Raw genomic sequence first — 12,900 nt, 5'->3', positions numbered from 1 at the left:
CACAATAAAAAATTAAATATAAAATAATTTCTATTCACCATCAAACACTCCTGAGTGCTTATATCCCAACTATCCCAGCCATATGGGAGACGAGCATATTAATCATTCTGAACCAGAAGGCAGCTGGTCCATTGATCTTGTAATAGGTTGTCAATTCATGGTCTTTTAGAGACACAAGTAGGACAATGTAAAGAAGAAAAAAGTGCTATGGATTTGCATTAATCTTGTTAAGCCAACATAATAAATAACTCACATAAGAAGGTTTGAACACACAGTGAGGTACATAAGGGAACTTTTTTTTTTAAAGTGTTGTCTAACCTCAGTGCTCAGTGTCAAGTAATCAGCTCAGTATATGAGTTGGCTTTCTTTATAGCAACCTTTTGCTGGGGGGGTGTAGGAAATGCACTTTCCATAGCTCAGCATAAAGCAACTATCCTTTTCACAAGTGACAGTGCCTGCCACTCCTCATTCTAAATACAACTGTGAACTGAATAAGTTCTTCTAAGCAACTGAATGTATCACCTCCCCTTATGGGGGAGGAAGGCATGGTAAAAGTTCAGTAGTCCCAAGAAGTTCAGTCTTGCCCTTGGGCACTGGGGCATCACAAATGGCCCGTACCTTGTCCCCAGTCAGGTGGATCCCTTCTGCGTCCACCATAAATCCCAGAAAGTCCACCCCGGCACTCCTAGTAGACACTTTTCCTGCTTCATCTTGAGACCCACTGTCTGGAAATGGTGCAGAACGGTGCGGAGGCGGTCCTCAAACTCCTCTGGCGTGGGCCCGGCAATCAAGACATCATTGAAGAAGGGGGTGGTGCCAGGAATCCCTAAGGAGAGAGTCCATTAGATTCTGGAATATGCCTGGTGCCACGCTGACACCGAATTGCAGCCGCTTTACCTTTAACGCTCTTCTGTGCGTCACAGTCATCTGTGCCTCTAATGTGGCCTCATCCACAGGCAGCTGTTTATAGGCTTGGGCCAAGTCCAGCTTGCCAAAAAATTTTGACCCAGCCAGGGTGGCAAGGACATGGCTGACCACTGGCACTGGGTATGCATGAGCCGTGAGGGCCTTGTTTATGGTACATTTGTAGTCTGCAGATGCAGAATGAGCCATTAGGCTTGATGGGTGTGACGATTGGGGTTTCCCAGGGGGCATTAGGCACAGGCTCCAGCACTCCTTGCTCCACAAGCTGGTCCAATTCCTCGTCTATACGGGGTTTCAGGGCAAACGGGGCCCGGCAGGCCTTGAGCCTCACAGGTCATACTGCGGGGTGAAGCTGTAGGGCAATGGGGGGGCCGTATACTGTCCCAATTTCCCATCGAAAACCCTCAGAAATTCCTTGCATATGGCGTCCACATCCACTTGTAAGCTAGTGTGGTTCACCCTGGTGACAGCTATCCCCAGTGGTCCAAACCATACCAATCCCAGTAAGGTAATGTAGGGCCCCTTGACCACAAGCAAGTCCAGTTGCTGCGTCCGCCCTGAAGGTCCCCACCCCCATTGTGGGGACCTCACATTTCTGGAGGTCCCAGAGGGTGAATGGGGCCAGCCTGAGTTTGGGACCCCCACTAGGGCATAGTTTCTTTAAGGTCCTTGCCGAGATTATGGACAGAGTTGAACCAGTGTCAAGCTCCATGCAGCACGGAGCCCCCTCTATCTGTACCACTAAATAAATTTTCTCTCTGTTGGGTGGGGCAACTGGTATACCTGGCAGTCCGTGATCTCTGTCAAATTGCCTTGGTGTGTTGGGCCCCGGGGCCTGGGGTTCTTGGATTGGTCATCTGATGCCTGGCGTCGGGTGGGCTGAGCCCGACACACCTGGGCAATGTGTCCCAATTTTCTGCACTGCCTGCACTCTGCATTGCGGAAACGGCAGGTCCTCCTCTCGTGACTCTCCCCGCAGCTTGTGCAGTTCCCTCCTTCTCGTCGAGGCAGCTGTGGTCTGTGCGCTGCTTGAGTGCGCCGCTGTACTTGGTGCACCTCCTCCCTGTCGGATCCTGAGTAGTCAGCAAGGTTTTCGTGGTGGACCCTCAGTTGGGACGGCAGGCTTGGGCGTGCCTCTTGCGTTGACCTCTCGGCAGCTTCGGTTGCCAGGGCCTCCTCCAGCGCAACCTGGAACGTTAGGTCCTTCTTGGCGTAGAGGCGTCGTTGCAGCTTCTCATTATTCAGGCCACCGACGAGGCGGTCACGAAGCATGTTCTCTAACTCTGAGAAGTTGCAGAACCGGGCGGCTTGGTGGAGGGAGGTCACAAACCCAGTTATGGTTTCCCCAGGGGCTTGCCGCTTTGCGTAGAAGGCATTTCGAAGAGCTACCACCGAGGGCTCTATCTCTCTGTCAATCCTTGTACGGGCCACCACTGAGGGCTGTGGTGAGAAGTGCCCCTTCAGCCGTTCCATTATTGTTTTGTAAGGAACAGTAGCGACGTCTTCAGGCGCAAGGAGAGCCCGGGCAATTTCGAATGTCTCCTCTCCACAGACACTGAAGAATATCGCTCTCTTCTTGGTGTCTTCATCTTTGGTGACCCCTTTGGCTTCTAGGAGCGAGGTGAAATGGGAGGCGTACGCTTCCCAGTCTCCGGATGCTGGGTTGAATGGCGAGAAGCTGCTTTTGGTTGCCATTTTGAGTTCCTTGGGTCCCGGAGCTGAAGCCTGGATACACGGTGCAAGGCAGCCGTGTGGCAGGTGGCGGTGCTGTGGTGCTCTGTGTGGCAGTCAGCTCAGTGGGATCCCACCTTTGTCGCCAGTGAAATATACTCGGAGTTGAGTGTGGATTTCATGCTCTTTATTCAGCTGATAGTAGTGAGGAATGAAAGTTCCCTCGAAATGTCTGATTTATATACATTATTTACACAATGGGCCCCACGTGATTGGCTAATTCCAGAATTCTCCTGTAGGCCAATCAGGTTGCGGATTCACTTCCATCTGGAGTTGGATTGGGTGGCTCCTGTGGACCAATCAGACTGCTGCATTCTGAATCCTATTGTTCTAGGACCAATCAGACTGCCGCATTCTGAATCTTATTATTCTAGGACCAATCAGACTGCTGCAATTTGGATCCTATTCAACTCAGTACATAACACAGCTTTAAAGTGTTATTCTAAAGTCTTATTCTTGAATACTTTTGAAACCTTCCCAAGTTACTTATTTTGGGCATGTGCTTGCCTTGCTATATTTAAGCAACACCACGATTGCTAATTCCGCCCGAAGCAACCTTGAAATCACACAGGGAATGGAGGCTGCAAAAGATGTTTATTTTTAAATTAAGATAAGTTAACTGAAGAGAACGGCTTTGCCAAATATACGCTCGACTCCCAGAACCGAACGAGTACACTTCATCCTTTCCCGCTACCCACCACGAGGCAGGCTGGGACTACACTTCCCAGCGTCCATTGCTTCTGGGTCCTCACATTCAGGATTAGCTAAGGCAGCCTTACCTGGTTGTCATTGCGTCTGAAGCGTTACGTTAGCACAGATTACGACTTTGTTTTGCAGAATAGCAAGAGGAATATCTTCTGTCGTCTGAAGGAGCCTTCTGAGAATCAGCAGCGGGGTCCCTCGAGCCTAAGAAAGTGTCGCTTCTATCCCGGCGCTACACAGGACGCCTCTGCTACTCTGGGGGCCTCTCGTCGACGACGGCGCTTTAGGAAACGTCACGTCGTTCCGGTTTTTCAAAATGGCCGCGGTGCCGGCGGCAGTTTGTGTCCTGGGAGCCGCTCCTGCCGGGGGCTCCGGTCTCCCTCACCTTTCCTTCGTAGGCTTGTTGGGCCGAGGCGCCCAAGAATTCTGTGCCCCCCCTCCAAACTGGCCCTCATTCAAAATAAAATTAAAAATGAAGCCAAGCAAGGTATGTCAAAGCGGTCTCTTACCAAGACTTAAAATACGTTATGTGGGAAGCCAAGTATTATTACGGAGGCTCCAAGAGCAGGAAACGCCTTGGCAAGGGGAGATTTCGAGCCAGTTTATGTGCTGGAAACAAGCTTCTGGGATGCCAAGAACTCGCTCCGACAACAACGTTGGGTAAACACGACTTGTTTCCAAGTGAGGGGTTGGAGGGAGCTGCAACCAGCTAAAAGGTTTCCGCCATATTTTAGTATAGTAGATCAAATACTAGCAATTCAGTTTTTGATATGGGAACTATTGCTCCCCCCTCACGTGTTCTGTGCAAATTGCTGGGGTTTTTTTAGACTAATGTTTTGTATTGTGAATTAGATGTTATGAGTGCTTGTTATGAATTTTATGAGGCACTTTAAATTCCAATTTCATTTGGTTGGTGTCTTTCAATTTTTAATCTAGGCCATCTTGGAATAGCATTACTCAATAATTGTGGCAGATTTACTGAAACATTGACTGAAAATGACACACACACAAAGCTTATTTCTGCAGTCCTTTGAGCTGCGAATTTAACGCTGCCTTTTACTTGGTTTATGCTTATTTTATAATTTTTGGACTACTTTGTTACTCTACTGGATGCATTGAAGTCATCCTGGGAATTTTCCACATTGAAGCATGTTATATACAAGGGTTAAAATAAAGACTATGATTCTAATATTCTCTAAAGTTCACTTATGGATTTCAAATGTGTCCTTCCAACCATGTGGAATAAAAGCAGTACAGTGCTGTACAATCAGTGCAGGGGGCCCAACCCTCAGCAGAGCTTAGACAATGCACTTCTTGAACTTCAGCCACGTGACTCTGCTTCAAGCAAGCATTTTAAAGCAGTGGTTGAGTTTATAATTTCTTATTTTTTAAATATATGATTTTTAAAAATGTCATTAAATAGAAATTCTAATGATTAAACAATATATATTTTAAATAAAAAAATCATGTTTACTCAAAAGTCTTCCTGATTTCAGTGCTGCTAACTCCAACATAATTAGTTATTGGCTAGAAGCCTGAGTGCATTTATTAATTAAGCTGGTTCAGATTCTATATTGAGTGAGTCACAATAGAAAAGCCTTTGCTTTATGGCAAGAAAGAACAAGTGGTTATTTCTGGGGGAACTTTATTTAGGTGCTTTAAAACTTTGTATTAAATTGGTTGATGTGTCATGTCAACATGACACAAAAAATGTAAATTCTTTTAGGCAGCACTATACAATAAAATAAGGGACGCGGGTGGCGCTGTGGTCTAAACCTACAGAGCCTAGGGCTTGCCAGTTGGAAGGTTGGCAGTTCGAATTCTCGCAATGGGATGAGCTCCCATTGTTCAGTCCCAGCTCCTGCCCACCTAGCAGTTAGAAAGCACATCAAGTGCAAATAGATAAATAGAACGGTCAGGGGTACCTTTACCTTTACACAATAAAATAGAAGATTTAAACCAGTGCAAAGTTTATTGGAACTTAAGGTACCTCCATTTCAGGAGGCTTTCATTGAAAAGCAGTCAAAAACCTGATGATGGCATTGCCACTTCTCTGGCTGTATAGTTAACTCATATATCCTTTATGAACAATGCTGCTGTTCCAGCCATTATACACTAGCAATATTTATTAGAAAAACACTGGCTCTGCAGTAATCACTTTGCATAGGAACATCAGAAGCAGATGTCCTGCACAACCCTCAGCGGGTTACAACAATAAAGAAAAACACTGGCTCTGCAGTAATCACTTTGCATAGGAACATCAGAAGCAGATGTCCTGCACAACCCTCAGTGGGTTACAACAGCATTAAAACCTCCAATCAAGGCTTTGAAGCAGGAACAGCCAAGGCAGAGCGGCTTCACCAGTGCACTTGTAAGCCAAATATCTTGCCATCAAGAAGAGGCTCTATTCAAGTAGGTTACCATTTAAGACATGCACGTCAACAGCCCTTCTTAAAATGAAGAGCTATATTTATTACCCGATGCTCTGGTAGTCCTAACTTTGCTTTTCTCATTAGCGGTCCACATGTATAGTCTTAGGATGCTGTAGGAATGTTTTTATTGTGTATTGTGATCGTATATGTGTGTGCCTTTTGCACTGCTGCCCAATGTTCTATATTTTCCACTACAATGCAGTCAAAGACCAAAAACTGAATGGCCATCGTCGATGCACTCCTATTCAACGCCCAAGGAAGAATGATCTACTTCAAGATGTGAATATCTGCCTCCTTATACAGAAAGTCAACAAAAGTTGTTGAGTTTTGAGATGTCATTCACATCTACAGCAACTTGCATTAGAATTTTGTTCTGTAGAGGAAAAAGGGCTATAATCCATGTACATTTCTAAGCTAAAAACAAACTCAAGCCACATGTTTTCATGGAAGACAGCAAGATTAAGAAGGGCAGCTAACAAGGTTTGTTTGCTCTCTAAACACTGCAGACTTACTAACCCCGTTATTAGAGTGTTCTGCAAGTACAGTGGCTCACTGAATTTGCCAGGGGTTAAGCAAATAGTTCCAAGATATTCAGGAGGACCCATTGGAGGCAGCCTGATGGCTATATAGATTCAATTCTTACCCTTGCCCTAGCTTTACTAGTCTTCCTTATCAGTATGTGACTTTTAAAAGCCAGGGCATGAATTTCCTCCACTGTCAGAAACACCTCCATCCAAATGGGGAAAAGGAACAAGAGGGATTCAGTAAAATGAGTGCAAGCTTTCATAACATCATTCCTCTCCACCTCTCAAATCGCTACTGGTTTCTTCTAGACTGAAGTGTTTCAAAGTTTCTTCTTGCATCTGCTTTAAACACAAGGCCTGTCTCATTTCTTCTAGGGTAGCAGATTCTTCTTAGGTTCTTGTACCCAGTTCTGCTAGGTAGAAAGATCAGAACCACCAGTTTGTTGACAGGGCCATGGTATGATGCAAATATTCTGTGTTGATGACATCACACTGGATGTTCCCACTCATCTTCTGCTTCAAAACTAGGGTAAAGTAGAAATCGAAACACAGTATTTCCATTCTGCAGTTGCTTTCTAAGGAGAGAAAAATGCACACACTGGCTTTTCCAATCTGGTAAATGTCTATCTTGTAGAAGTCTCTCCCTTTGGCTAACTGTTTGTCCACCAGGATAGGAGACCCAGACCAGGCTCACTGATAGATCCCTGCACAGAGAAAGAATATATGTTAGAATTTGGCACATGAAAATCTGGATTATCCATTTAATCTCTCTGAATTCTGAGTTTTTCATTCTGAGGTCACTTAGAGATCTTCACATACCCTTTCCTCACAATTATAAATAGTTGAAAGAATAAGGTCTACATCCTATCACCAAGGATGTGACTACTTTTAGGTAGTGAAAGCATATTTCAAAAGCCTATGTAGAAAGGAGTAGTGTTAAATAGTTACCACTAGTGTGTAGGGGGCTTCCTTCTTCTGCACCTCCTCTGTGGCACTAGAGGTGGAGGGCTCTGCAGAACTTGGGCCTGTTGGGGATGTGTCAATGAAAGTTTCATCAACCACCCGGAAACGGATTTCCTCTCCTGTATCCATATACAGGTCATGGGCTCCTTCTTCAGTCTCATATTCCCAAACCCATACTTGTTCTGCTTCATCACTGGACACAGAGAGAGTTAAGGCAACAGTGCGATAAGAAGGCATAGAAGTTCAAGTATGAAATCCCTTTTCTTTTTTTTAAAAAAAGTATGAAATCCCTTTTCTGAGATTGGCTCTCACAGCTTTTTAACTAAGTACCATACAAGTAAAATAAGCATGCTAAATTAGATCACTCTCTACAGCAATGAAAAAATTTCTGCTGCAAATTATCCTAAATGCATTCTGGAAAACGCATTTCGCTGTCCCCTTTGGAAGGTTTTCTCACAGAACACAGACCATGCTAGATCTGCTAATAAATGTCTCTTATGTTATGCAGCAAGAAAATTGAATTCAATCCAGCAACCACAGGTCTTAGGATGGAAACAAATAAGACATTTGACTTGAACTGCCGCTTCCCAAACCTTAACTGATCTCTTTCCTATTAATGCCCTTCACACCACTTCCCTCAACCCAACTAATCTTCTTTGGGTTGTATCCAATGTGCAAGTAGAAGGCAGCTTTGTGCAATGGCTCTTTTTCTCTTCCCCAACAGTTTCCACAAAGCTTCCACCGAGAGTCTGGGGGCCCTGTCAAACATTGAAGGCTGCATCCATCCATGGCTACAGAGTTTGTGCCCTGGGAGGTTGCCCAAGATTAGGCGGAGGAATCTTGTGCCCTACAACCCTGACCTCTTACACCTGCAGCACCAGATGACACAGCTCACAATGTCTGATAATTCCTCTCTAAATAAGCTTGGGGGGGGCAGGGATGAGAGTAAATGAAAGATCCATTATGAAAGTGTTGGATACACCCAGTTGTTCAAAAATTATATGGCTGCTTTCCTGAGCTGTGGAATAGTGACTTAATGTTAATATTAGTCTAGCATTAATTAACAGACAATCTACTGGAACGTTTTGCAACATACTCAAAGGGGTTTTTGCATTAAGTAAAAACAGACTCCATCTGAAGGGAAGTAGCTTTCATATTGTACATCTTTAGACATCCAGCATCACGGAGCTGTTTAGAGGATACAACTTGGCAGGTTGCTGTAGGGATTCTGGAGGAATGATGATGTCATCAAAGAACCCAAGGGAAACTACAAAAAAGAAGTTCAGATTAATAAAGAAGCAAGATGGATGCAATGTGACTCCTAGACTTTAAGCTTTCCCCATGTCATTACCTAGTGGCATGTCCAATAAGGAATCTGAACCTATGTCCAGCATTCTTTCTGCTGTACTGTAAATTTAATAAATGCAGAATTGGAATATCCATCAGGACAATAAAGGAGAACTTTAAGCCTCAAATATGTTTTTCCAGCTTTCGTTCTATATTGACTTATTTTTATTTATTTATTTTCCAGAAAAGAAACTGAAGTTCAGTTCTTTTGGCAATGTTTTGCTGCTATTAAGGAGTGATTCCAAACATCTTAACCATAGTAACTTCAAATTTTATTAATAGAACAGTCTTTCTTTTGAGATATATCTACTGGTTATCTTGGTATAATATTCCATAATTCTAGACACCCACTGCAGTCCTACCCACAATAATCCTGTGATTATTTAGTGAATTACTAGTAAAAGTTAAAATTTACCCCGAACTCCTTCCAGACTGCAGCCTTTTATTACTCCAACCAGAATTTCATCCAGAAAGGGGTGAAACACAACATACCGAAAATACACTGAAAAAGAAAAAGAAGCAACAGAGTATGCTGCTTGAACAAGTCACGATTCACTCCCTCCCTATGGATCGCTACAATAACAATCCAATCCAGTGGACACTTGGGTTGCGAACGTGATCCGCGTGGGAAGCACTTCCACAACCCACAGTGTTGGGTCTGCGTGGGTTGCGATTTGGCACTTCTGCGCATGCGCAGAAACCCAGAAGTAACCCATTCTGGTACTTCTGGGTTTGGCGCGGTGCAGAACCCAAAATTGCGCAACCCGAAGTGTCTGTAACCCGAGGTATGACTGTACTAGCATTTTACCATTTACTAGTTTCTGGAAAAACTAGGATAAATAATGAATGGGCTGAGCAGGCTCAAATACAACCATACAGTGGTACTCCCATTTCAAGCCAAAACCTCCTAAGTTTCAGTGACTGTTCCTACAATCACCAAAGCAAGTGTGGCAAAATGTTTGTAGTTGTTGTTTAACAGAAGCATAAGGGTTTTGTCTCTTTAAATATAGGACATGGGCTCCAATGGGAAGGTGTAAATGCTGTAGTAAATGCAGGGCAGAACCCAAAAGACCCAAAACTATGATACTGGCAAAGCATGGGTGGGTGGAGTTGGCACTTGCTTCTGACCTTCTCTACTTGACAAAATCCAGTATCTGCACTCAGACATGCACACAGCTGGATGTACAAGTGGAGACACTCATGTTTAGGAGACTAAGAATTTCAAAATTGCCATGATCGCACATCATTAATTGCACTTCTCCATCTCCCCAAAACTGTCTGAGAAATCCTAAGGAAAACTATGCTTTCAATCTAGGCTTCTATGTCATTGCTCTAATGATGTGCATAGCATATCAGTCCAGTTTCTGGGCAGCTGTGTCAGCTTTTTGAGATTCTGCAAGCCTGGCAGACTGAAAATAGACTTGTTTTGATCGGTAACTAGAGCAAATAGGACAGTGCTGAGTGAACTGCAGCAGTAAGGGAAATGAAGATTAGAGTGGCCCTGTTTGCACCCAAGTGGTCTTTTAGATTTGTCTTGTCAGATATTAGATGTACAAGATAAATGAAGGTCAAGACACCAGCAGTTTCTAGAGTGAACAACTGAAATACACACTGGAAAAAGTCTGTCAGTACCTTTCATTTTCCATAAAAAACTGATGAATAAAAAAAATAGCAAAGCAAGTCAAGGGAAAGGATAACAAGTGTCATCTATGCAGGAGCATAAAGGTACATATTATGCACATTGCAAGTAATATACTGTCACCTTTCCATGACTGATAAATCCATCAGCATTCTAAAGGAGGACATTGTGATAAGTTGAGAATTTAAGACCCTGCTTTTCCAAATGTGAATGCGAAAACAAAGCCTAAACCACATCCAGCACCCACTTACTTGGAATTGTCCCATTGTAAACTTGCTTCCAAAGTTGGCATATACACCGTGGTATTGCAAGCTATTTATACCATGATTTTAATGTGTGCCTGCACATCAGATCCTACGGAGATACGTCTAAGCAATAGGCGTGACCACCTGTCAAAGTGGCTCATGGAGGGCTGTTCACTTCTAGATCTAGTCCTCCTGCTGAAGTTGCTCCCCAACCCCGCCATAGGTCAGCATATCATACTTATATTTCTCCAGCCTAGAACATCAATATATAAACATGTAGAACAAGCCTACCTCCTTGAGAATATTAGCAATAGTTAAGAAAATGTGGTACTGCAGCATACCTAGTGTGTCACCACAACTCTCCTAAGGGATAGCAAGTTCTAAGGATTATAATGAAGTGAAAGTGACTTCTTCTGATTTCTGCCTATGAAGCAGTTCCCAAATGGATTTGCTACAGAAAATATCTGCTGCTTTACCAGCAAAACGTAGATTACCACATGAAGAAAATAGAGATCTTAAAGTACTGTAGTGCTGTCTACTCATGTTCATATTGCTTTAGGTACCTCTCAAATGTTGTGGTTGTCAACTCTCCTACCAATCCAAAGCACTCATATTAAGAGGAATAAGAGGCAAACCTTTTGTATGTGATGCACCATCTCCTGGGAATATGTAGGAATCTTCCAGTTTTGTGATGTCGTAAAGGCAGATGCAGAGGCCAACATTATACACAACCTGTTTGGGGGTGGGGAAGACAAAATCCGGAGAGCAATAAATTCCAGCAACTAGAGGAAATGTGTTAAGCCTTCCTGAAACAATATGCCAGAGTTTATGCACAAGGAAAGCTGTGCAGATGAACCAAACTGGTGAACTGATTCAAAATAATTGTTTAGCAGAAAATTATTTATACGTGCCGGCCTCAGCTTGGAAAAGCAGTAGAGAAAGATGAGATAGTTAAGAAGAAATTGGAATGCGTTTTCTAAGCGGATGCTCCACTTTTAGTTTCTACTTATTTTTTGCCTCCCGTTTTCTTTCCAGTCTTACACTACATTGCATCTCACTTGGATGCTGAATTTAGACTGGTCAAAATCTGGTAGAGTTATTTTTCCATAGTTGTGCAAACTACTGTAGCCACTGCAATTACACCAGTTAAGTTATATGATTTTGCATCATGCCTAGTATTACATAATAATAATAATAATATTTTTTTATTTATACCCCGCCCTCCCCAGCCAAGGCCGGGCTCAGAGCGGCTTACAAGCAATAATAAAAACAAGATGAATGATTACAACTTAAAAATAAAACATGTGACATTATACTCTTTATTAACACTAAGCCAAGGCTGATTGCCGAAGAATTGATGCTTTTGAATTATGGTGCTGGAGGAGACTCTTGAGAGTCCTATGGACTGCAAGAAGAACAAACCTATCCATTCTTAAGGAAATCAGCCCTGAGTGCTCACTGGAAGGACAGATAGTGAAGCTGAGGCTCCAATACTTTGGCCACCTCATGAGAAGAGAAGACTCCCTGGAAAAGACCCTGATGTTGGGAAAGATGGAGGGCACAAGGAAAAGGGGACGACAGAGGACGAGATGGATGGACAGTGTTCTCGAAGCTACCAGCATGAGTTTGACCAAACTGCGGGAGCCAGTGGAAGACAGAAGTGCCTGGCGTGCTCTGGTCTATGGGGTCACGAAGAGTCGGACACGACTAAACAACAACAACACTAAGCCACAGATGCTATTTTCAGTCAACAAACTGGTCTGTTTCTTAAAATCTTCACATTTACGATAGTTGCCCATTAAAAAACTTTAGTCAGCCACCATGGCCTACAACACTTAAGCTTTACCTTATTGGCTAACTTCTTATTCAACTCTTCAGTGATAGCATCATTAAGCTTCCTTTCAAACTGCCATGGAGGAATCCGCACAGTATCCGTCATCTCCACTAACACAAACATGGTGGCCAACAAGAGTAAAGTTCCTGAAAGATGAAAAAATAAGAGTCAGCAAGACAAATGTTCTTTTCTGCAATGATGGTTGTGACAGCAGGTGGTGACAGGAGGGGGAAAGATGCTGAAGTTTCTGTGACCCTGGTGGATCTTGTTCCATTGATCTAATCTGGTGTACATTTCAATTCCTTGTAAAAATCAATGGTCATTAAAGAATTTTGTAACCATTCTGAGCAAGCTAATTTGATTATGAAATACTGTATATCATCAGATTTGCTTTAGTTATTTTTAACAGATTTTTTATTTGTCTATTTTCCAACCTTATTTGCTGGAAAATGTCTATCTGCAGTGTGCTGTGAAATATACTATTTATCATAAAATAAGCCATGTTTTGTTACTTTAAGATACTTAATACCATTTTCTTAACACATGAACTCAAAAGTGG

At 43.2% G+C, this 12,900-nt stretch overlaps 2 protein-coding genes and 1 long non-coding RNA gene across 3 annotated transcripts; 1 reads left to right on the top strand and 2 right to left on the bottom strand.

Moving 5' to 3' along the window:
- Positions 1-576: 576 nt before the first annotated feature.
- LOC309379789 (uncharacterized protein) lies at positions 577-2,834 on the bottom strand. The gene is made up of 2 exons (XM_081929245.1): positions 1,708-2,834; positions 577-826 (listed from the first exon to the last, which is right to left on the bottom strand). Exons 1-2 carry the CDS (start codon positions 2,617-2,619, stop codon positions 788-790), a joined length of 951 nt encoding a protein of 316 aa, XP_081785371.1. The 5' UTR covers positions 2,620-2,834; the 3' UTR covers positions 577-787.
- An 840-nt stretch (positions 2,835-3,674) lies between these two features.
- On the top strand, positions 3,675-8,751 carry LOC309379452. Its single transcript, XR_014172500.1, has 2 exons — positions 3,675-4,017; positions 8,001-8,751. It is a non-coding gene; the product is annotated as an uncharacterized lncRNA (long non-coding RNA).
- POLR3H (RNA polymerase III subunit H) lies at positions 5,576-12,487 on the bottom strand. Its single transcript, XM_081928610.1, has 6 exons — positions 12,354-12,487; positions 11,143-11,239; positions 9,039-9,125; positions 8,480-8,543; positions 7,262-7,469; positions 5,576-7,017 (listed from the first exon to the last, which is right to left on the bottom strand). Exons 1-6 carry the CDS (start codon positions 12,462-12,464, stop codon positions 6,964-6,966), a joined length of 621 nt encoding a protein of 206 aa, XP_081784736.1. The 5' UTR covers positions 12,465-12,487; the 3' UTR covers positions 5,576-6,963.
- Positions 12,488-12,900: the final 413 nt, after the last annotated feature.

This window comes from Podarcis melisellensis (assembly GCF_964234715.1).
Source record: "Podarcis melisellensis genome assembly, chromosome: 10".
Classification (NCBI taxonomy): domain Eukaryota; kingdom Metazoa; phylum Chordata; class Lepidosauria; order Squamata; family Lacertidae; genus Podarcis; species Podarcis melisellensis.
Note: the sequence above shows the minus strand (reverse complement) of the source record. Positions and strands in the feature narration are given on the sequence as shown.

Coding starts and splice junctions, on each gene's coding strand:
- LOC309379789 (XM_081929245.1), bottom strand. CDS start 2,619: ATGGCAACCAAAAGCAGCTTCTCGCCATTCAACCCAGCATCCGGAGAC. Junction 827..1,707: donor CAGAGATCACGGACTGCCAG/GTATACCAGTTG, acceptor CTCTCTCCTTAG/GGATTCCTGGCACCACCCCC.
- POLR3H (XM_081928610.1), bottom strand. CDS start 12,464: ATGTTTGTGTTAGTGGAGATGACGGATACTGTGCGGATTCCTCCATGG. Junction 9,126..11,142: donor TGGTGCATCACATACAAAAG/GTTTGCCTCTTA, acceptor TTTCTTTTTCAG/TGTATTTTCGGTATGTTGTG. Junction 8,544..9,038: donor CAGTCTGGAAGGAGTTCGGG/GTAAATTTTAAC, acceptor TCTTTTTTGTAG/TTTCCCTTGGGTTCTTTGAT.